Source organism: Schistocerca nitens, chromosome 5 (genome assembly GCF_023898315.1).
Source record: "Schistocerca nitens isolate TAMUIC-IGC-003100 chromosome 5, iqSchNite1.1, whole genome shotgun sequence".
NCBI classification, from domain to species: domain Eukaryota; kingdom Metazoa; phylum Arthropoda; class Insecta; order Orthoptera; family Acrididae; genus Schistocerca; species Schistocerca nitens.
Genome location: NC_064618.1, coordinates 48113806 through 48138485, shown reverse-complemented (window position 1 = coordinate 48138485; position 24680 = coordinate 48113806). Strand labels below are relative to the sequence as shown.

Sequence of the window (24680 nt, the reverse complement as noted above, 5' to 3'; positions counted from 1 at the left end):
AATAACTAAAACAACAACTTATTTTTTTATTTGTTTTCCTGCTACTAGTTTCAGGGCTGCAGCCTCGAAATAAAGCACACATTCTTGTTAAAATAAACCAGACTGTCATGTTATAACTCGACATCATCAATACCTTGCTTCTTTTTCCTATAAAGTTGTAAGTATCACTTTTCAAATGTCAATATGAGACTATGTATTTGTGTTTTAAGATGTGTGCGAGTGTATACCTGTCCTTTTTTCCCCCTAAGGTAAGTCTTTCCGCTCCCGGGATTGGAATGACTCCTTACCCTCTCCCTTAAAACCCACATCCTTTCGTCTTTCCCTCTCCTTCCCTCTTTCCTGATGAAGCAACCATTGGTTGGAAAGCTTGAATTTTGTGTGTATGTTTGTGTGTCTATCGACCTGCTAGTGCGTTCGTTTGGTAAGTCACATCATCTTTGTTTTTAGATATATTTTTCCCACGTGGAATGTTTCCCTCTATTATATCCATGAAATATCATATAGTATACATAAACCAGGAAAATATGACATTACAATGCTCTATTAACAATTCACAACAACAAATGACACCATCAACCAATCAAGGTATATTTAACAGATGTTACAATATAATACATGTGAAAGAAATGTTACACTATACATTCATGTAACACAGATGTTTGTATTATCTTTGAAGAAACACTAGACAATCACTGAAAAGGAAATTGTACGATAGAAATTTTTGTTACATAATTTCTTTAAAAATGGTTATGGTGTCTGCTGAAATTGTACGCAGCTGTAGTCTCTAACTCATTGTACAAAACAAAGAGCTCCAATTGTTTGAGAATAACACTTTCCATAACAAAGTGAGATAACGAACAAATACTTTAATCACAATGTTATTTGTGAAGGTTTTTAAAGACACTACTGTTTTATTTCTTGTATAAGAAACTTCCTCCCATATCTATATGTCATAACATCATCTTTTTTGCTCAGTTTTACCCCACTATTAAATTTTTCATGGCACATTGTGCAGAAGGATAAGTGGCTAAAACTGACTGCTGTGGATCAAACAATATGTGAACCACTTTTAACTCGTATATGTTATTGTCATGCATCTTACTCTGAATGGCTATGCATAGAAACGTCTTTATGACTTCCAAACAACTGTCATATCACTGTAACAGGTAACAACAAAAATGTTACATGATAAACCTATCAATTCCATCATCTACTATATTTGCATCCCAGAATAGAGTAATTTGTGTTTCTTTGGTATAAGCTGCCTTATGTAGTTATATGGAACAAATACAATAGCAACCCAGAAACACAATAAAATAACAACATCAAAAGTAATATAAATCACATAAATATCAACTGAAAAATCCAAAAAGAATTTAAGAACTGCTTGTAGGCAGTATTCTTGGCAACACTGAACTAGTTAATTGGGTACTCTCTAAATTTTTCCAAATGTTATTTCTCCACTTTTTTTAAACAGCTTTAAGACTAGTTACTCTTGTGCAATTTTCTGTTACATAAGGTGACAGCTGGCTTGAGGTGATAAGAGGCACATGTCTACATTGGAACAAAAGTAAATTGCTCCACCTAATAAAAATCTGTAAAAGGCATTTGCAAGACTGCACCAGAATAGTTTGCAACTATTTACTTATCACAGGAATCACATTTAACTTATTACATGGAATTTCAGTAATATTAAAATATGGAATACAATCAAACACAAATAAGGCTGAAGAGTGATATGCAAAAGCCATCAACAAATAAATAGAAATAATGGACACATATCAAAAGAAGAATTAACACACAGCATTTGGTTGTGTGACACAGGCACCACAGATGTCGTACGATAGATCCAATTCATCTGTGGAATGTAATGTGATGAGACTGCTCATATTCATATTACTTTTAGTCTTGTCAAAGTTATTTTTTATTTTTATCATTCTTAGATTACTTTCAAATATTATTATAAGTATATTACATATTATATCGTAAGTATCACAAAATATAATTAAAGTAACAAAATTACTCCAGTGTATTTCACTTCTATACACTTCACAGAATTTTAAAATTTCTGTTTACTTATTTTTCAGTCTTTACAATCATTCTATAATATACTACCATAACAAAACATTGGGGGGAAAAACAAAAATTGGAGTTGTAGTGTGTTAAATCAATATACTTTCAGCAAAAAATGTGAACTAAAATATTCCTCTACTATGCATTTTATCAGTTCTGTTCATAGAAGAAGCAACAATGGTCTTCATATCATTGTCAGATTAAAAAATTACATTTTACAATGTAATAATTTTTAAAATATAATTTCTGGTTTTGAAGTGCTGTACTCAATTTGCACTTCACAATTTAAATGCCAACAGTTTCAACAAATGTAAATAATAATCTCCTAGAGGGAGGTGAAATAATTTATCAAATATCTCAATGATCTGTAATACATACTGAAATCAACAGTTTTCTGGTGAAGATTTGTTATTTGTGAAGGTTCAAAATGTGATGCAAAATTTTTTATCCTTTGAGTAACAGACAATTTGTGTACAATACAAAGAAGTGAAAATATTTGTTGGCTAATATTTGTGAGGAAAACTGTTCACAGAATTCTTGAATATTATGTCTGAAGCGTTCATTGCACATACTAGATACATTGCACATACTAGATATCCATGGTGAAAAAAATCTATTTCAGACAATGCAAATTTCTAATACTGACTTTCCACATTTTGCCAAAAAGAGTAAAGTTTTCTAGATATGCCACCCACTGAAATCTGTTAATACAATTTCCAGCAACACTAATGAACTGTGAGCAAATCAATCACTTATGCAACACAGTTTGTTATGTTCTGGGCTGAAATCAACTAACAACACTCTAGACATACAAACCATGCATGTAATCAGACAGCCTCAGAAATTTTACTGAGTCACATAAATGTTTAGTTTTGTTCAGACAAATTGAATTCTCTTTCCTTTTTAAATTTGACTTTACTTTATTCACAACTATATCACTTTATTTCACATAAGACCACTACACAACTCACTGAGATAGGAACTTTCTGGTGGTATATTTGATGGAGGTTCATCTTCTAATAATCTATCAAGCTCCAGAGCCTTTGGTCCATCCATTGGATCAATATTTAATGCACATTGCTGAAAAAAGAAGGTGCAGAAAGTTTACAATTAAATGTGCACACTTGTTTAATAAAATCACGAAAATTTTGGCAAGCCATACCGCAAAACTTAATGCCCACGCAAGCTACAAAGAAACACAGTACATGTTGCCTTTTGATTAATCACCATTTCATATTTTGAAAATAATTAACATAAAATGTACACTTTCTGCTACACATTATGGAAGTGCAGTAGGCAGTTCTGTTGATTCATGGGGAAAGAAAATGGATAGTGTGAGTACAGCAGGACAAGAAAATTCAGAGACATATATACATAAGAAATCAACATAAATGTAGTCAATGAAACTTCACTGAACTGAAGTCATTCCTTTGATGAATTAAAGGCCTGTATGATCTAAAAGGATGAAATAAACAATGCAACACAGGATGTTTTACACTGAAAAGGTAAGCCTAAAATCTTTAGTTTCAAATCAGTTATACAACCAGACATGAAAAATCAATAGGCCAGGAAAAAACTTCCTCGTTAAGCAGGAAATAATATTTATAGTTTCCTGGATGGAACAAATGTTGTTGCAAGAAATGAAAAACAAGACCTAGTGATCTCACTTAAAAGAAGAGCAAATGAACTTAATACCTTTAAGTTTCACACCATAATGACTTGACAGAAAGGTCCTAAGCCACCAAAAATGTGAAAAGTGTTAACATTGAGATACAACATGTATGCAGGCGACTTGTAAATGTAACAAAGGGGATCATAGAGTCAAACAGTTGAACATCAAATGTTTATTCAAACTTTTATCTACGTTTCAAATGATAAATAGCTGTCTTTCTCAGAATAAGTAATAACTCATGTCACATATTTTGTGAAAAGAGAAATGAAGTCATAGGGCTTAGTCAACAATAAAATGATTCATATAAATGCAATGGCATGGACATTTGGATTAGCCAACAGTAAAAATGATTTGCATAAAATATAAGGTAGATGTGCATCATATACACAGACAGACAACTGTGTATATGATGCACCCAACCTTAGATTTTACACACATCATTTTTACTGATGGCTACGCCATACAATTTATACGGATCATTTTATTGTTGACTAAGACTTTGTTTCTCTTTTCACACAATATATCAAGTGTTATCACTTTTGAGGAAGACAGATTTATATCTATGGGAGCCTATGTAAAGGTTTGCATTAACTCTGACCTGCAACTGGTTGGCTGTATGACTCCCACTATATCCGTAATTCTACAGTTGCTGACTACTGCCACTTAAAGATTTGAAAATGTAACATTTGAGATACAAGCATTTTGAGAAAAAGATCCCTCACTGCATACAGTTTATATCTCAATAGATCAAGGAAAAAGTTTGTAACAGAAAATATTTTAAAAATAGTAAATAAGAATATAAATGTGGATTGTGATGTTTCAGAAGTTATTTCTGCCAATGATAAGAATTATGTATTACTGTGAGAAGCTAGGGTGAAATGCACTCCCATCCAAATGTGATATTTTGATAGTATAAGGAAACATCTCCAATGCCAAGTACTTCATACACAAGAACAACAGTAAGCGCAAAATTGCCTCAAGTATCTACAACAATAGCAGCAGCAGCAGCGTCAACATTCAATAACAGTTTATCCACCATTGATCACATACAGCATAATAGGTTTGAACATTAAATATACAATTAACAATAATTTTTACAGTGAAGTTTTTACAGTTTAATTCCATATCTTTCAGTGTTCCTGTGATTTAAATTGGTTCATTATTCTGATTACTTTTTTTTATTTTTCAGAATTTCACTGTCATGATAAGAATGTCCCCAAAACAGTACGCCATAGGAAAAGTGAAATAGGTGAAAATATACCACTTTCAGATACCAGTGACAGCATCTGTCACTTCCACACGAGACAGTATACTCTTGCAGGCTTGGCTAATATTTTACTTCCAGTTTCATTTGGAATCAGTGTGAAAGCCTAACAATTTACTGACATACTTTCCTCAGCTGTAGCTAAACCCAGAATAAGTTCCTGTGTTTTATCAAGCTAACATAGGAATTCTTTGGAAGAAAACCAATTCATTACTGGTTCTAATTTTTCCTGTGCTGCCTGATGCAATTCTGTCATGTCATAGTGTGTATTGAGCAGTCATATCATCTGCATAACACACTGTTGAATCTGCTCCTACATTGTATGACACATCATTAATTGCGATTATGAACAGAAAGGGTCCTGGACTGGGCCCTTGACACTTCAATTCAATTCAATTTTTATTATCACATAACATGCCTTATACAATCAAAGATTGTGACATAGGTGACTTGTCAGTTTTACACTATATATAACAATACTAAAAATAGACAATAAACTAATAATATACATGGTGTAACATCTTCAAAGAGGTATTTTAATTACAATTATAATGCATTGTTATCATTCATGAAATCTTCTACACTATAGTAACATTTATCTTTCAGATAGTTTTCCAGGTCTCTTTTGGTACCTTTTACATTTGGGTCATCCATATCTTTCCATATTTTATTTACAAATTTCATGCCCATATAGTATGGGGTTTTTTCATATGATTTTAAACGGTGGGTAGGTAACATGTAGCTCATTCTATGTCTAGTATCATATTGATGCAAGAAGAAGTTGCCCTCAAAAAGTTGTGGGTTTCTTTTCGTGAAAGTGAGAGTTTCATAGATGTATATGCTTGGAATGCTCATTAGATCCAGTTTTACAAATAAAGGTTTGCAGTGTTGCTTTGGTTTTGCTCCCACCATTGCTCGGATGATTCTTTTTTGTAGTCTAAAAGCTCTAAGTAAATTTGTTTTTTCAGACCCCCAGAAAATTATACTATACCTAATGACTGAAACAAAATATGCATTATATACGGTTTTTCTTACAGCTAAATCAGTAATACTATACAAGATATTCATAATATATACAAGGCTATTCAGTCGACCCAGTATGTTGTCCACATGGTGACTCCATAACAGGTTTTTATTGACTAACATGCCAAGGAATTTGACACAGTCTGCAGTCTCTAATTTTTTGTCCATATACCTTATTTCACTTATAGACTGTGCAGATTGTTTTGTGGTAAAATGAACAATTTCTGTTTTTGTAAAATTTAATGTCAAGTTATTGTTTTTGACCCATGCCTCTACTTCCCCAAGTGTTTGTTCAATATGACGAATTAGGTCTACCTCATTTTTACAACAGACTACAGCTGTTGAGTCATCTGCATAGAGGATAGTATCAGACTGGACCTGACATGGCATATCATTAATATAATATAGAAAAAGCAGTGGCCCTAATATTGAGCCTTGTGGAACACCTAATTGAGTGATTTTCCAGCCAGAGAGAAATTTCTTGCCGTTGATGTTAATAAGTACTCTTTGTTTTCTGTTTGCCAAGTATGATGACATCCAGCTAAGAGATTTGCCTTGAAAACCATAGCGTGCCAATTTTTGGAGAAGCAGGTCATGATTTACTGTGTCGAAGGCTTTGGACAGGTCACAAAAGATGCCTGACACACACATTCTATCATCAAGACATCTGCTGACTTTTGTGACTAATTCATTTATTGCATGGATTGTGCTGCGGCCTTTTCTGAAACCATATTGATTGCCTAAGATAATGCTGTTAGATGAATTGTGATTTTCAATCTGATCACATGCCGCTCTTTCAAATATTTTTGAGAAAATTGGTAACAGTGAGATTGGCCTATAGTTGCCCAATTCATCTTGTTTACCTTTTTTATGTATGGGCCGAACTTCTGCATATTTTAATCGATCTGGGAAACATCCCTCATCAAATGATTGGTTGATTATGAAAGAGAGTGGATATGCAATACTGTGACGGACTATTTTTATTATTTCAATGGGGACCTCATCCCACCCCGCAGATTTTGAATTTTTTAGGGACATTATGATTTTGATTACATCTGAGATGGAAACATGAGAAAACTTAAAACATGTGCAATTGCTATCTGTCATATTGGGCTTTGTATTTGTTGGTGAACAGTCACCAAATTTGTTACAGTTTATGAAAAAGTCATTGAATGATTCACAAATGGCACTGGGTTCTGTAACAGCTCTACCATTTATCACTATTTTAGAAGGGCATTTTCTCTCTGCCTCACTGCCGACTTCACTTCTTATAACAGACCAAACAGCTTTTGATTTGTTTTTTGCATTTGAAATGAAGTCGTTATTTGCAGTACGTTTTGCTAGTTTAACTATTTTGTCAAATGTTTTTTTGTATGTGCTTACATACTTAAGAAATTGAGGGCTTCGATTTACTTTTGCCTCCATATGCAGTTTCCTCTTAGTAGCACTAGACACTCTAATTTCTTTTGTTACCCAGGATCTACTTTTTTGGGACCTGGTCTTCACTGTTACAAAAGGGAAGCATTCATTGAATATACCCAAGAATTCAGTTAAAAAGTTATTGTAATTGTCACTTGTGGAAGTGTGTTTGCTGACTGTCCACTTGGCTTGGCTTAGTTTTTTGCAAAATACTTCCACATTTTCTTGACTGAAATTCCTACATCTTTTTGTTGTGCAGACTGAATTTTGCTTTGGTAGTGATACAAATAGTGCTTTATGGTCTGATACTCCTAAATCTAGAAGAAACTTTTCTTTTACATAATAATTATAACTACTTACAATATTGTCAATACATGTTGCAGAGCTTGCTGTAATTCTTGTATACTGATCAAAATTGAGATTTAGCCCATTTGTGGCTACCAGGTTCTTTAAGTGTGAAGAAAATTTGTCATTAGTCCTTACATCTATGTTGAAGTCAGCACATATAACCACTTTCTTGTACAGTTTCTCACATTTTAATTTATGTAGCAATGTATCAAACTTATCTAAAAATACAGAGCTTATATGGTACCCAGGGGTGCGATATATGCTGATAATTAGTGTGTTATAGTCTTTAAGTTCTATACAACAACTTTCAAATGTGCCTTCTTCATTCAGATGGCTAAAATTCTGTCTGATATCATAGTCTACCGTGGAATGAACTAATATGCAAGAGCCTCCATACCCATTGGTCCTACAAAAGCTGGTAGCCAGTTTATAACCTGTAAGTTTATTTAGGAGACTGATATTTTCAGATTTTAGCCAATGTTCATTAAGGCATATTACTTTAACAGATTGTTTCACACTTTCTAGCAAAATTTCTATATCATAAAGCTTCCTGATCATTCCTTCAGACAGACCTCTTATGTTCAAGTGCATAACGAAATTACTACTGCATATATTATTAGGTAGAGGATCTTTAAAACTAATTTGACTATAAAGTAACGGAACGTCCACCTGAGTGTTGACTGCTTGTTCTGGATTCGTTGTATTGGGCCAAATTCGGATAGAACTGGCCCCCTTCATCAGTTTCCCTGTGTGTCAGCATCTGGATGATGAGTAGGTACAGTTTTCTTGACGATAATTTCAGTCTTTGCTGTATGTTCTGAGGCTGGTTCTGGCACCGTCTCATCTTCTGGACGTGATGTTGCTGTTTGAGCTGGCGCTGTGGCTGCGATTTTGAAATTGTTTTCTCGTTTATCCATTTCCTTGGTCGAAACTGGTTGCAGAGTAATTGGTTTTCTTGCAACGTCGTCGTCTTTTTGTATTAATTTCGCTAGCATTTTGCCAACGTATGACTTGCCAGCGTTATTATAATGTAGTCCATGTTTCGTAAACAAATCTCTTGCATCTGGAAGATCAAGAAATGTTACATTTTGTTGGGACTTGCATATTTTGGAGAACTGTCTGTTTACTTTTGCAAGCTCTAGATTTACGATGGAATTGTCTTGCAGGTCGTATCTGTGAGGCAAACTAGTAACTATGATGTTCGGAACTTTCAGATGAAGTAATGTAGTTTTTAAACACCGGGTCGCATGTTTACTCTCATTTCTGTATACATCATTACTTCCAGCGATGATTATGACGGCATCATTCTTAGATAGGTCATTAAGTGAGTTGCTGCTCTTAATTATCTCAGTCAAAGGTGCACTGGGTTTCGTCATACCTGTTGCCGTGAATAACGTACTGTACTCATTTATTTTTTCGGCAATTTTCTTGGCGTGGCTATCACCAAGTACAACAACTCGTCGTTTGATGTTCACTGGTTTATTTTTCGTATTAGATGTTTTCTTGGCTGCGCACTCGATTGGAAGTTTCGTCACTGATTTTTGTTCGTCATTGTTCTTTGTCTTATCACAGTCTTCGTCTAGTGTTGTGAATTTATTTGCTAGCGGTATCGCCGGAACTGTACTCACTGTCTGTTTATTTGTTTTTTTCGGCAAACGCCACGTTTTTTGCGCAGAACGACGGTTAACAACACTGTCTTGTGCTAGACGATGATCTCGCTCTATCTCTTTGTATTTCGTTTCCAGTTCTTGATATTTCTGCCGAAGTTCTTCATATTTCGTATTTATAGTCATTAAATCCTCTGTAAGCACACTTATTATTTTTTCTTTTGATTTTATCGTGTCCATTACCTCGTTTTTCGTGACACTCACAACGCACTGACGGCATGTCCAGTCATGTTCGTCTTTTATGTATTTTAGATTCACTTTAACACATTTGTCGTGATACCACGACCTGCACTGGATGCATAGGATACCTCTCTTTACCTTTCTTACGCAGATTTTACACACGTCACTATCACTTTTTAAGGAAACTGAGACATCGTTACAGAACAAAGTTTCATTCGGCGCCACTCAAGTTCAAACTTCCTTCAAAGAGGAGTATCTATTTTTAACTGATACAAAAGACTGCCTGTTACTTACCTTCCACTTGATTAAAGCTAAAGATGGGTCATGTATGCTGTAATACGCCGGTTTTGCAGGTAACATATTAAACAATATACAGCTCAATGTTTTGCTGAGATCACAAACTACAACTGGTACTAGAGCCTTACGTTTAAATGCAGTCAGCATCTGGCTAACAACTTCAGTGACAGCAGTAGCAGTATTTTTGCCATGTTGGAATAGAAATTGTCTGTTGTAGAGGAGATTTTGCTTTCTGAAACAGTTATTTTGATGTTTGTGCATTAGGTAATCAAAAACTTTGGATAAAATTGGGACAATAGAAATTGGATAATAGTTTTGGGGCACATGCCTATCTCTTTTTTTAAAGGCTGGTATAATCATAGGAATTTTGAATGCATGAAGGAAAAGTTCACATTCTAAACACATATTAAAAATGAAATGAAGAGGTTAACAGAAAAGATGTATTATTTTTTTAATTACATAGTTAGAGAACCAATACCAGTCCACAGAGGGCAGGTCTGTCAGCAAATCTGTCACTGCTCTCTGGTCTGAAAATAACACACAGTTTAAAACAAATTGGCACACAGTGATCTGTACGCTACAATTCCCACACACTGGAGTCTCTTCTTGCTACAGCAGGAAGCCGTGCGTCATAGGGCTGTGACCTACGCCAGGACTAGTAAGGAAAACCTTGTCCTGCCGAAGTGGCTGGAAGGAAGGATGCCACAGCTGCGCTGCGGGCTTTACTAGATGGAGTTTATTGTCTTTCACTTCCAACAACTCATCCTCCCACCAACACAAGGCCCTGCATCTCAACAGCAAGGCGATAGCATGCAGGTGGATGGCATACCACAATGACTGAGTATTGTGACATGCCTCCTTGGCTTCCATCCTTTCATACCCTGCAATATCCATGTGCCCTGACACTCAGTGGAAAGATACCTCCCTCATTAGCCTTTGCAGTCAGAAGATGGTGCCCTAGATATTTTGGACTACTTTACCTTTAGAGTACAAGTGTTATAGAGTGTGAAGGGCACTCAGAGAATCGGAACAGACAAGGACTTTAGTACTCTAATCATGTCTCATCTGTTCCAGTGCCTGCAAGAACGCATATAATTCCACATCAAGGACAGTAAAGTCTTGAGGCAATTGGACCTTGAGGACACAATCAGGGAAAACAATGGAGCAAACAATCAAGTCCCCCTCTTTCAACCCACCTGTAAAGACACCTGGAGAGTTGTGGTGCTCAGTTAAAATGTTATTGAATAATGTACTGAAAGCATGTGCAGGAGTGCAACTTCTCCTTCTCCACCTAATGAATCCAACACATGCTGCATGCAAATCTTAAACAGCCTTGTTGCTTGTGGATGACTGGATAAAAGACACTCCAGAGGCAGAGGAGCAACAGTATGGTATGTAGGTGAATTCGGAGATGCGAGGAACTTACAAGCATCTTGAGAAGCTGCCGCTGGATTGTAAGTGGCGGTTCACCAGCCTCGGCCTCAGCTCACGAGGCTGGGTATGGGTCTGGTCCTATAAGCACTCAGGGGCAGTATAATTCCTCTCATGGTGGGCAGTGTCAGTGATCCATACACTGTGCACCCATAGTCTAGCCGTGAACACGTAACTCTATAAAACTGTAGCAGATGCACCCTGTCCACTTGACCAGATCTGTGACTGACAGACTTCATGGTATTCAGTGGCTTCAGGGTTCTTGCTTTCAGACATCTTAGGTGTGGAACCACACAATTTGCAGTAAAAAATGAGGTCCCTAACCTCCACACTGTTTAAGTTCCAATTAATGAGTCACTGGAGGAGGAACAGAAAACAGAAAAATCACCCACAAGTATGTCAGGGCTCCTTACTGTAGACGTGATACTGTTTATGGCTGTGGCAAAGATGATAATACTTAAAATATTGCCCTGAGGGACACCATTCTCCTGCTCAAAACGATCCAGCAGTGTTTCACCAAGGCAGGACTTAAAAACCATTTAGGCAGGGAAAGACCATATGAAGATGGGGTTCAAATTGGCTCTGAGCACTATGGGACTTATGAAGATGGGGAGCTGGCCATGAAAGCCCTACTGATGAAGTTGCTCTAGAATACTATGTCTCCAAGTAGTGTTGTATGCCTTACTGATCTCAAAGAATATACCAAGACAGTGATATTTATGTATGAAAGCCTGCTGAATAGTGCCTCTAGCAGGCCAGGTTGTCAACACTGGATTGAAATCTCTGTAATTCCCACTGAGAACAGCTAAAGAGTGGTCTGGTCTTTAACAATCAGACCAGGATCTTACTCACCCCGCCTCGTTAAGGTGATACTCTGGTAACTAATGGGACATGAGAGATCCTTTCCTGGTTTGAGGAGAGGATCAAAATTGCCTCTCCCCAGGAGTTGGGAAAGTGACCTGTCTGCCATATCACATTAAAACATTTGAGGAGGATTTCCTTGGATGCTGTAGGCAAATGTTGATGCATGCAGTACCAGATTTGGTCATGACTAGGAACACTGTCAAGAGTCTCAGACAGGGCCAAAACCAGTTCCCACGTGGAGAAAAGGTAACAGTAAGGCTCAGAATTGGTGGATATGATGTCCAACTTGCCCTCTCTACAGTTGCATGGTAGTGGATGAAACACCAGATCCTGGCTGGCATTGGTAGCAGTCTATGCAAAATGCTTTGCCATCATCTGAATGATGTCTCCAGGCATACTTTGGAGACTCCCCTGTTCCAGCACTGCTGCTATTTACATGCATTTACTGGAAATACTCCTGATGGCTTCCCATACTTTTGTAGAACAAAAAGAACAGTTGGTGGAGTCCAGGAACACTTGCCATGACCTTTATTTGCTCTCCTAACGTGTTGAGCATTGGATCTCACAGCCCAAAAGGCTGTGAGATGGCAGAACTTAAACTGACAAAGAGCCACACACCTCTCCTTGGTTATTGAGTGGCACTCTCTGGTCCACTAACGTATGGGGTGCCTCCTAAGATGACCTGAAGACTTCGGAATGGATAAGTCAGCAGCACGATGTATCTCTCATGTAATGTGGACCACACATTCCTGGACATTGCTGCAGTGGTCAAACACAGTGTTCAGTTAGTCCTGCAGACCATTCATTTAGGTCGCTTCCATTCAGGTAAAGCTCCCATCCAACAGATGGAGCCACAGGGGGAAGTAGTTACTGGAATGAAGTTGCTTCCCATTGGGCTGAGACCACAAAGGTGGGGAGCAGAAAGAGAGTTCAGTGTTGGATGACAATCCAGTAGCAGCTGAGAAATGAGTGTGACTGCCCATGTTGAGGACGAACAGCTCCTGAGACATATGTTCTCCGAGATTCGAACCCCAGGGCAAGTACTGTGCGAGACCCATAATGTAATATGGGCACTGAAATAACTGTACAGGTGCTGACAGATTGAGTACGGGAGTCCTTTATTTTCAATAAAAGAAAAGGGAATCTTTTTCCTAAATGCGTGAGCTATGGATGGCAATGGATCTTCACAAAGCCGTGTACGGGCCCTGGGTTGGCGACACATCAGATTTTTCCAGTATGTGCCGCTATCCCACGGCTTGTTCACGTGCTAGACGAACAAACAAACGCTTAGGGAAGCGTTGCTTGCCTAGGCAGAGCTCCTGCAGCAGCCAATCAGAAAGGTCCAGGAGATCACGTGTGAGCGTCCACCGCGCCAAGCTGCGCGGACGAGGCGTGTGGATCGCCCTCTTTTACTGACAGGCCCCCGACGAGATCAGACGCAATGGCCGGTTGCCGCCGTGCACTTTTCGAGCCCCGGCTCAATCTGTTTGCACCTTAGGGCCACTAAACTCACATTAATGTACCCCGGATAGGTCATCAGTAAATGTTTTTTTTTTTTCAATAAACGGGAGGCAGTGTGTCGACCGGAGTTGAAAAATTAACTTGTTCTTTTTTAGACCCCACTTACACCTCAGCCACATCCTGACATGTACAACTGGTGTCAGTGAAGTGGGATCTGACCCACCATGCGGTCTAAGAAGTATTGAAATTACGGCTAGATGCCGGGACATTTTCTTTGACCTGGGGGCCATTCAGTAAATTAACTTCTTGTGGTTCTGGAAGCACCGATACGACACTGCATTATTACATGCAGCTGTCCCTGTTGCCGTCGCATCGGCCCTGTTGGCCTGTTTTATTTCAGCATTAACGCATGCGATACAGCGACATCGCCGCGCGTTGACTATCACGCTGCCAGCTGAGCCACAGTCAGCCGGATGCCACTGTATCAGATGCTGCCAGGGCAGCACTTCCCACCGCTGCTGTAGCGTCGCTGCGCAGCCGGCAGTCAACACCCGGCTGCCGCTTCGTCTGCCTACGCTGCCTACGCCAACGTCGCCACCTCCAGTATAATGAAGTAGTGTAAGTAGCGAGCAATTGCAGTAGCCTGGCCTCGCTATCTTTGTAGCAATTCCTTGAGTTGTTTGTGAAGTCATTTTGTAAACATGCCTGACACCCGTTCAAATAAGCAAGCAGGAGCTGCTGCTGAAATTTCTGGCGCAGACCCTGTCGCTATGTTAGAAGAACAGATAAGACAGTTAACTGTGCAAAAGATGGAATTTCAAGAGCAGTGCAATGCACTTGCGGCGGAAGGCAACAAAAAAGTTACAATTGAACAAGCAGCTGCAAGCGCTAGTCGCGCCTCTGTAGTTAGCACAGCTCCGCCTATTTCTACTCTTGTTGGCAGTTTCCCTGCCGTAAATTTCATCCTGACTTTCGCGGGTAAAACTAACGAAAATGTAACGACATTTTTGCAGTGTGTCAAAGATGTAGGCAGGACTTGTGGGTGGCCTGATAGTTTCCTTTTGAGTGTGCGGAAACTGAAACTAGCAGGAGATGCTCGAACATATGTTGAGTCAGTCGCCGCTCTGCGAGATGCTATCACTTTTGAAGCCTTGGCCAAAGGGTTAGCAGAGCGCTATTCCGATAAGAGAGGTGTCAGTTATTATCGGAATTTGCTGTCTACCTTACGACTGAAAACCAATGAAGATATAGAAGTTTTTGCTGATCGAATCCGCACGGTATCGTGCCGCACTTATGTGCTCAGCAACTGCCAGGCCCATAATGAAGTTTTAATAGAGGAAGCAGAAGCAGGGCTATAGATGTGTTCCGTCGAGGGATTAACTCGCAAACCGGGACAGAAGTGAAAATGGCTTCCCCTACTACATTGCATGAAGCTGTGCGAATTGCACTGCTACGTGAGGAAGCAGGGAGATTTGTTACTAACCCATTGCGAAGTAACGAGTCGCGGCACGTGTTTCTGATGCAAAATGTCAGCGCTGTGGGAAGTTTAATCATACTGCCGCGCGCTGCCGCGCTCCGTGTTGTGGCAGATGCCACAAGATCGGGCATACTAGTGCCACATGCCCCCAAAACAATGTAATCAGACAAAGGCAGCAAAATGTTCCACAGAGAAACAGGCAGTGGGGTAGTTACCAACAGGGAAATGGTCGGGGGGCAGGCTCAGCCACCAACCCTCGCCCCCGATAAAAATAATGACACCGGTGTATAAAAAACATCAGAAAGATGAGGTGGCAAATGTTTTGCTAGAGGGTAAACTCAGGGGTAGAACAATTAGAGTGTTAGTAGATACGGGAGCACAAATTAGCATGCTGTTTGTCCCCTATCACGATAAGCGGAGGTTGAAACCGCCCTGCTATCACATTGCTGAATTGGGTGAGGGACTGATCATTCCAGCGGGGTCATCTTTTGTTACCTTTCAGTTAAGTAGAAAAACATATGGTTTTAATATGGAGGTTGTACGGAAACGTAGGAGGGACTTTGATATCATTCTAGGCAATGATTTCCTCAGTGAGTACCAAGGGGTAATCGATTATAGGACGCACACTGTCCGATTTAGTGAGGAAACTCACTTTTTCGGCAGCATTCAGACCGAAAACGCGCAAGGAAACTGTGAGGGACGGCCGCTCTCACAGGATCCAACAGAACCGCTTACATGGCCCATTAAATTGTTATGCCCAGTTACCATTGAGAGTGGGACAGGCAAGGTTCTATGGATTGATATCAAAGCTACACTGCCTACTAGTTCAATCGTTTTTGTGGATCTGCTCTGTCAAAACGATGTGTTGGACAGGTTACAAGTTCATGTGAAGAGAGGTTTATGTGCTGTAGAGAGAAAAGGAAAGAAGTTTTGTGTACCTGCATGTGTCGATAATTTTGGTTTGAGAAAGATACAGATTCCACGTGGAACAGTTTTAGCATGTGGTCAGGAAATAGGAGATGATGATTTTTCAGTGATAAATGAAGGTAAGAGTCAAAATAGGAAGCATTTCCCTATTAGAAGTGTGTGTACCCTGATACCCTCTTTGCAAAAGCAATTTAATGGAAAGTTAGAGCATTTGAGTAAAGCAGAGCAGAGGCTAATATGGCCCGTATTGGAAGAATTTGCGTGGTTGTTTGAGGAAAGGCAATATTTGCCTGCTACTGACCTCATACAGCACGAGATTCCCACCGGGGATGCTAGACCTATATCTCAAAAGGCATATAGGATCCCCTATCATTTACAACCAATAGTGGAAGACACAGTTTGTGAAAGATTACGCCACCATAGCTAAGCCATTAACCAAGTTGTTGAAAAAAGGTGCAGTTTTTGAGTGGTCAGAAGAATGTGAAGTAGTTGTAAAGAAGATTAAAGAAGTACTAACAAGCTCACCTCTGTTCGTCTATCCAGATTTTGAAAAACCTTTTATTCTTGCAACCGATGCCTCAGATTTTGCTCTAGGTGCAGTCCTTAGCCAAGAATATAACGGAGAGGAAAGACCTGTTGGGTATGCCTCCCGCCAGATGAATCAGGCTGAAATAAACTATAGTACTACTGAAAAGGAATTGCTTGCACTTATGTTCGGGGTAAACTATTTTACATGTTATTTGTATGGTAGAAAGTTCACCGTAATTACAGATCACGCGGCGTTAACTTGGATGTTGAATCTGAAAGATCCTAGCAGTCGTTTAACTAGATGGGCTGTAAAACTTTCCGAATATGACTACGAGGTTAAGCATAAACCTGGTAGACTTCATTCTAATGCTGACTCCCTGAGTCGTAAAGTAAGGGTAGTACAAATAAATGACGTTTTGATTGAGGAACTGAAAGAGGCACAAAGCTGAGGTGTTTAATGTCATAGGTATGTTACCAGTGTAGATTTCATTACTGAAGATGGTATTTTATGCAGAAAGACTCTGGATGGTAATAGAGTTGTAATTCCTAAGGAATTGCAGTCCAGAATAATAGCTCAATGCCATGATAGTTTGCAAGCATGCCATAATGGGCGAGGAGCAACAAATGCAAGGATAGCTGCACGATATTGGTGGAAAAACAGAAAGAAAGATGTTCAAAAGTATATTCAAAATTGTTTACCTTGCGCTCAAAGAGCACCCCTCATAGGACCAAAATACGTTTACAAAGCCTTCCCGAGGCAACGAGAACATTTCAGAATATTGCTCTCGATCTCGTCGGTCCTTTTCCACAAAGCAATCAAAACAATAAATATATCCTGTCCATTATGGACCACTTTTCTCGATACCTTGTTTTGGTACCTCTCACTGATATGACAGCAGAGACAGTTGCTAGAGAATTTGTCAATCACTTAGTTTTGCCTTTCAGCAGCCCTGATGCTGTTCTAACAGACCAAGGGACGAACTTTATGTCGGCTTTATTCGTTCAAGTGTGCAAGCTTCTAGGAATCAAAAAGTGGAGAACCACCCCCTTTCATCCAAAGGCAAATGGGCACCTGGAACGTGTCCACAGGACAATTACGAAAATGTTAAGTTACTATGTAAACAGAACACATTCAGATTGTGACCGTTATATCAATATAGTCGCTTCAGCCTATAATAGCCATGTCCATGAGTCAACAGGCTATAGTCCTTATGAGGCAAACTTATGAACTCTCCTTTTGAATTGGACAAATTTCCGCCAGGTGTGGACATAACTGAAGTCAAGAGATTAGCTCGCCGTTTCAAGTCAATTTGGAAACAAGTTCAAACCAATAATTCCAAAGCCACCCAAAAACAATTACAGCGGAGTAATAAGAATGCAGTAATGCCCCTTTACAAGCCTGGAGATTTAATCTTGTTGCATAACCCAACAGTAAGACGAGGAAGAACAAAGAAGTTTGCACCTCAATATGAGGGACTGTACCCTATCATTCGGTTAACCTCTCCAGTAAATGCTGAAATTCAGTTGCCAGATCGGTTAGTGATAGTACATTTTGATCACCTGAAACCCTTTTATGGAAAAGCAACTTCCATTCTGACAGTTTTGCCTGATCCATCGCCTAGTAGTGTATCAACTATGCCAGGACCTACAGTGACTAAAGTAAAGAAAAAGAAGGTAAAACCTTTAACTGCCAGACCTAGATATTCCTTGAGAAACAAGCATCCTTATGCATTGAGGTCAAGAGACTAAGTTTGTATCTTGTTTTGTGGTGTATCAAGCGTAGCTGTTAAATCATATTCATTTGAAGTTTCATGTAATACTTATTCAGTTGCATGCGCTGCTGCAGCCTTGAGTCTAGCTTACTAATATGTAAGTGCAAAATGTAGAGTAAGTAGCGAGCAAGCAAAGTGCTGGAAGTATGGGTTGGAACGGCAGTATAATTATATTCGATAAGGAGATATCTGCTCAAATAGTACGATAAGTTGTCACAAGGGCTCCTAACCACTTACTGAATGGAAAAAGTAATTGTCAAATAATACGAGACTATCATGAACCTACACTAACACGAGTTTAAAACTCAATCCTGGGATATTAGACCAGTTATAGCCACTGCTTGTATCTTCCATGTAATTAAATTCTCCAGAGCTTAAGATAACGGTAAGATTACAACTGCCCACATTTTCTGCAGTTCCTGTGTATCACACTAGAGGACATCAGACCCAATGCTTGTAATCACTGGGTCACTCTCATACCAGCTTCATCTGCCTCGTATTAAATATCACACCACATCTCTCTCTCTCTCTCTGTTTCCCACCCTGAGAGTACAAATCCATGCTTGAACTATGGAGTTTAGCCCAGAGTTTAATCTATGTATCAATAAGGTAACTGGACGAGAATAGTGAGGTTTTGGAATCATTTATTATCGAAATAATTACACAGTACATACAAACCCAACATTCAGCCTGGAAGGACACAGCAATTTTAATGATATTTCTTTTCACACGTTGCACTGTCCATCTACACCTATGCAAAGTACGTATGACTATTAGTAACAAAATACACTTACTAGTGCCATTGTAATGAAAGAGAGCTGGTAGCTGCACCGAAGTTTTAGCACGTCATATGCCTACACTGAAATGCTGGAGAGTATGACAAAGAACGTTGAACGGTAGGTGTTCTGTGAAGAGGAGTGATCTGTGTTATGGTACCTGATTATGGGAACTACACTTGTAGTATTTATGCCATTCATCCTCCATACGACAGTACTGGTAACTTCCCTTTTGAATATCGCTGCAATAGCTATTAACCACAAATCATTTTGCCTAATGCTCAAATAAAGTACACTTTTTCATAATGTCTGCCGACGTACACAACACAAATTACTATCTTTTAAGAGGAACTTTTATTGATTGCCTAGCAGAAGCTAGTGAAAACTTTTCCCAGGTTACAAACCAAGTGGATATTCAATGTAAATTCTTCAATACTATGCGATGAAAAAGTAACTTATTTAGTCAAAGTTCACGTAGAAAGATATTGGCACTACTACGTAATTGGTAGAGGACACAATCATTTCTAATGTAATGTATCTCAGTTCGTATAGTGCCCAATAATATTTTTCCGCTATCTTCGAAAACAGGGATCAAAAGTTTTTGTGTTCCACCATTAAAGAGACTATTGGTATTCGCGGTTGCAAGTTAAAGGAAGTAGTGCCGCTCTTGGGCGTCTTCGGGCGTACTCCTTCGCCATACACATTCAGGAATTGGCGGATATACATAGCTTAGTGTAGCCGGCCACTACGATGTGCATTTCTGTATCCAACCTGGCTATGTACGGAAGGGAGCTGGGCTCAGAATCGTCCGATAGAGAGCACTACTTTAAGAAGAATAGAATCAGAATCGTAGTTAGAGTTGAAGTATTGAGTATCGCAACTTCACTAGTTTGGCATAGACAAACACTAGTGTACTAAAGTCATTCACCCACATAGTGACAAATAACAGGCCACGCCATCGCGGGCAAAAACAAAACATAACTAAGCGTACGAAGAAGCGCACAGCTGACTGATGGAGCGTCCTTGCTGGAGGCGCCAGAGCAGCGCATTCCGTTAGATACGCAGCCGCACGCACACCCACACACCAGTACATACTACGTCGAATGAATTACGTCGAATGAATCACTGCGCCACATTTTGTCCTTTGTTACGTCATCTAATGAACCACACACGTCCTAGTTGATGAATTACACTACTACACGAAGTATCTTGTACCTACCCAAACGCAAATTACATAAAACACACTAGTAAAAGAAATTATTCCTACATTATCTACAGCCTTGCAACTAATTCACACTCTTAGGCTGTCTTAAATGCAACTTATGGCGTTCAACAAGCACATATGAGAATTACAGGATACACAATGACGTGATACGCCGTGAAACGGGTTCTGCACTACTAGTGTAAATACGTCTCACATTTACACATTTGCTGTCCTCTACAATGCAGATACTTATTTTTCTTAGCTAATGAAGAATAGAACACTATTAGCTTTCATACAAGTGATCATTATAGAAGGCTAACTCAGAGAATTATTCACTGTTTACATACGACACACCTATAAAATTATGTCTTACTGATCGCAACAGCAGCTCACCAAGCAGACGCCACAGGTAAGTCATGGATCGTCAAGATGTCGCCGTGGTGCTACAGTACGTACTCAGGTAAGTCTCCAGGATTAGGGAGATACATGATAGAAAGAGGATAGGGCACGACACACACCTACTGACAAGATAGAGACAGAGTTAATGACAGCTGGTCTGCATAATTACTCGTACAAGTCTATACTTAGAGTCAAGCTCAATAGGGTATGCGTACTTTACCAGAGCAGAGTAACTGGATTTAAAGAAAGAACCACTTATTAGGGAGTGTGGCAGGGGTTATAGGTGGTACAAAACAAGTGAGAGAATCTCATCATTTCACTGCCACGATTTTATTACAATTTAACACCTCAATGAATTACATTTGACCCACATCACCACAGTCCCACTCGCTCCTATTTGCTATTACCGTCATTTACACACTTTGTACCGATCACACCACCTTGCATTACAAGTAATGTTTTCACACACCCAGTAATGGATGTCCTTAGTATTAATAGCCATGGGCCATGACAGTCTCCTTTCAAGTGACTTAATTCGTCCGGAGTTAAATGTCTTAATGCCAACTCTTAGCAGATTGCACATCTATTAGTCCTGAGATGACTATACTGCCTTCCAGTCGCTTTGCAATGCTTGCTCACTGCTCTAAGTCCTAAGCTAATTTATGCTGTGTATTTCATTTTATTGTTTTGTATTACTTTATTGTGCTGCTAATTGCATTATGCCCCATGTCAGTTTATTATGTTGTATTGTGCACTTTTTTGTCATTTTATGTTGTATACCTTCAGTTTGTATACGCAGGGAACAAGGTGCCATGTCTCAACCCTCCCCCTCCCCTCACTGTACTATGAGATAGTTACTTACTATTATCTTTCTTTTATGAATCAAATAGCACCGAAGCCATGCCGGTCACCCTGCTACCTTGCATAACAAGGAGCGGCTCCGCGATAAAGACTAATACACCTGTTGATCTGTGGGAATGTTTTGCTGCCACCGTAGCGATGGAAGACTATCTGGCACAGTCACTGACATGTCAGATTGATAGGTTGGACTCAGTAAATTGTGGGAACTACTCAGGAATGGGCTCAAGCGCTACGTAGTAATTGGCCAAGTGTAAAGGAACGCCTGCTGAGTTGGCCTGAATCCCAATTGGCTAGTTCAGCAAGAGACAGATTCGCACTCACAATGGCCAACGAGTAATAGGGACAACTATTTCATTGGCTTGGTTTTTTCACGCTACTGACAACACACGACATGCTGGTATCCATGCTGCCGAATCGGTGGATACCTGCAGTCACCTGTCATTGCAGTTAATTTTTGAAGCCCTCCCCTTGTATTACTTACTCTACTGCCGAGCCCTCGGATCTATCCTGTCTTTCTTCTTTTGTTAATGAGTATGCAGTGGTACTGTAAATTACTCCAACAATACCCGTCCTATCCGTCTTTCCAGCCATTTTTCTCATCGAGGTATCGCTCCTCCCTTGTTGCAGTGTCCATGTTTAAGCTATTCTCTGACGATCTATCGTGAAGTGAGAATCGTGTCTCTGCTATCTAGCTAAGTGAATAATCAGTATCCATCAACCGTAGGCGAAAACCTGCGTTGGAAATTTTTAAAGACGTAACAATGGGCATTACTTGGTTGTTCTTAAGGAGAGCTATGTCCCTCCCTTAAAGTATATAAATACAATCATCGTGTTCACATTTTCACTTTTCCTTGCTGCTCGTAACTTTTTGTGACACTAAACACAAGTGCGACGCGTAATTTGCGTCGTAGCAACGATACAATATGTACTTGGAAGAGCCACCACACAGTTCTTAGTGCCAACATAAATTATCTCTCAGCGTAACTTGCTAAACTAAGTACGCCAATACTCGGTCGTGTAAGAGGGAAGTTTTATGCCCCGCGCGTACTACTGTGAAGCAGTGCAGCACGCAACACACGTGTGCGTACGGGCATGAGCTGCCTGATCAGCAGCCACGCGCGTACGTATTGTAACTGGTAAACTTTACTGTTCAGCTACGCTTCACCTCTCAGAATCTTTATCCACAGAATGGACAGTAAGTCACTCTGAGCTTTTAAGATTCTATGCATTATTACAATGTTGATCCGCCTTTTCTTGTACTACAGTCATTACATACTGCGTTATTTCGCTGCCTTCTTAGAACCTGAGTATTATGCCAGATGTTGGCACATTTCTCCAACAGTCACGTCAGCGAATCTCAAGTTTTCACAGAAGTAAAGAGCTGAAGTATCTGTCTTGTTAAGCTGCTGTTCCCAATTTGCCTGAAGCAATCGGGGTGTAGTCACCACTTCAGTCATGCTGTTAATTGCTTAATGCCTTGATATCATAATGAGTATGGTCCTTGGTTGTTGCCAATGCTTCTCACGTAACCATCTCTCCGCAAATGCTTGCTATTTCATCCTTTTCTGCCATGCTCTGCCTTACTTTTACCTGATGCCAGGAAACATTTTGTCATCCTCATAAATATGCACTGATTTGCTTAATCCACGAATCTCGACCACTGAATAACAGCAGTAGCAAGTCCTTCAAGTTAGTTACTACTCAGCCCATCTGGCAATCGCAACATTGTACACCAGAATCTCTTTCACGGCCGCTATCATCGGTTTTTCCTCTCATTATCTCTGGTGCTTATATGATGATGAAGTCCCATCTCGCTTTGGCAACCCATAGCAAAGAATAGCCACATATTGTCAGACATAGTGTAGGAACTACATGTTATCACTTCATGAATGCACGCACAACGTTCCTTACACATTCACAGACACCTCATCCACATGATACGTATACAGTCATACTCACCCCACCCTGAAAGGGAGAGTATAAACTCTACTACAGGAGATGTATTAAAAGGGTTCAACTGCACTTGTTTAGTTTGCATTTCTGGCAGTTAAACCCTCTAGCTGGTTATCGCTTTTGCATCTACTCACTTTATTTAGAGAGAATTATTCGTTAAATACTTCTCACCGGGAAAACCTGTTACATTTCGTGCAGAAAACGCTTTTCAACATAGTGCGCAATGTGTTGTCTAGGGTAGCTGCAGCGATCTGAACAGTCACCCCAGAAATAAAAACTCTGTAGATATAGGGCCTACGGAATTTTCTGAAAATTGTTATCACTTACAAAATGTAACTACCGCCATTCTCTACCTGTGTGTAACCTTCTCTGTAAAGGATACAAGCAGTCATGTACTTTAGCACATAGTTAAGTGCTTCCATCAACTGTTTATCGGCGTCTAGCGGCTAAGAAACCTTCCACCTCAACAGATTGACTCTCATTGATATCGCACCAGCAATTACGCCTCACCCATATTGAAGACAGTTTATTAGTTGCTACTAGGCAAATTCGTGTCGTGGCAACTGACCTTGTACACCGGTACGAAACATTTAGGAATCTTATGCAACGGGACCTTGAGTTTTTACATCATACCATAACTAATGTGACCTTCACTTTGGAGATAACGAGAGCGCTACAGATCTTACTATACAACACCCATGCCATTCAGTTACATATTAACACCTTCCACACTATTACTCTGCTAGGACTACAGCATAAGCTTAGCCCTACATTAATGTCTGCAGAACTGTTCCTGCAAACTTTGGCTAATGTTTTGTTTCATCTGGCATCGCCAATGCAAATGCCTTACCCCGTATGGGAATCTTCGCTACCTCATTATTATGCGGCAGCTACAGTACATCTTGTGCGAACTTCTCGAGGACTGTGCGCCCAGATTTCTCTACCCATCACATGCGCCAACTGTGAGTTTAAATGCTACCGACTACACACCTTTCCGGTTACTTGGGTTGCCCTACGAAAGCAAGTGACTTGGCAAACTAATGATATCTTAGCTATTAGCAAAGGTCGCCAAAGACATTCTGTT

At 39.6% G+C, this 24680-nt stretch overlaps 1 protein-coding gene across 1 annotated transcript in view; it reads right to left on the bottom strand.

Moving 5' to 3' along the window:
- Positions 1-2629: 2629 nt before the first annotated feature.
- Positions 2630-24680, bottom strand: part of LOC126260271 (eukaryotic translation initiation factor 5B-like) — a 561696-nt gene continuing 539645 nt past the window's right edge. The window contains exon 12 of the mRNA XM_049957597.1: positions 2630-3153. Coding sequence (XP_049813554.1) covers positions 3019-3153 — 135 coding nt within the window. The 3' untranslated portion in view covers positions 2630-3018. The remainder of the gene's footprint in view (positions 3154-24680) is intronic.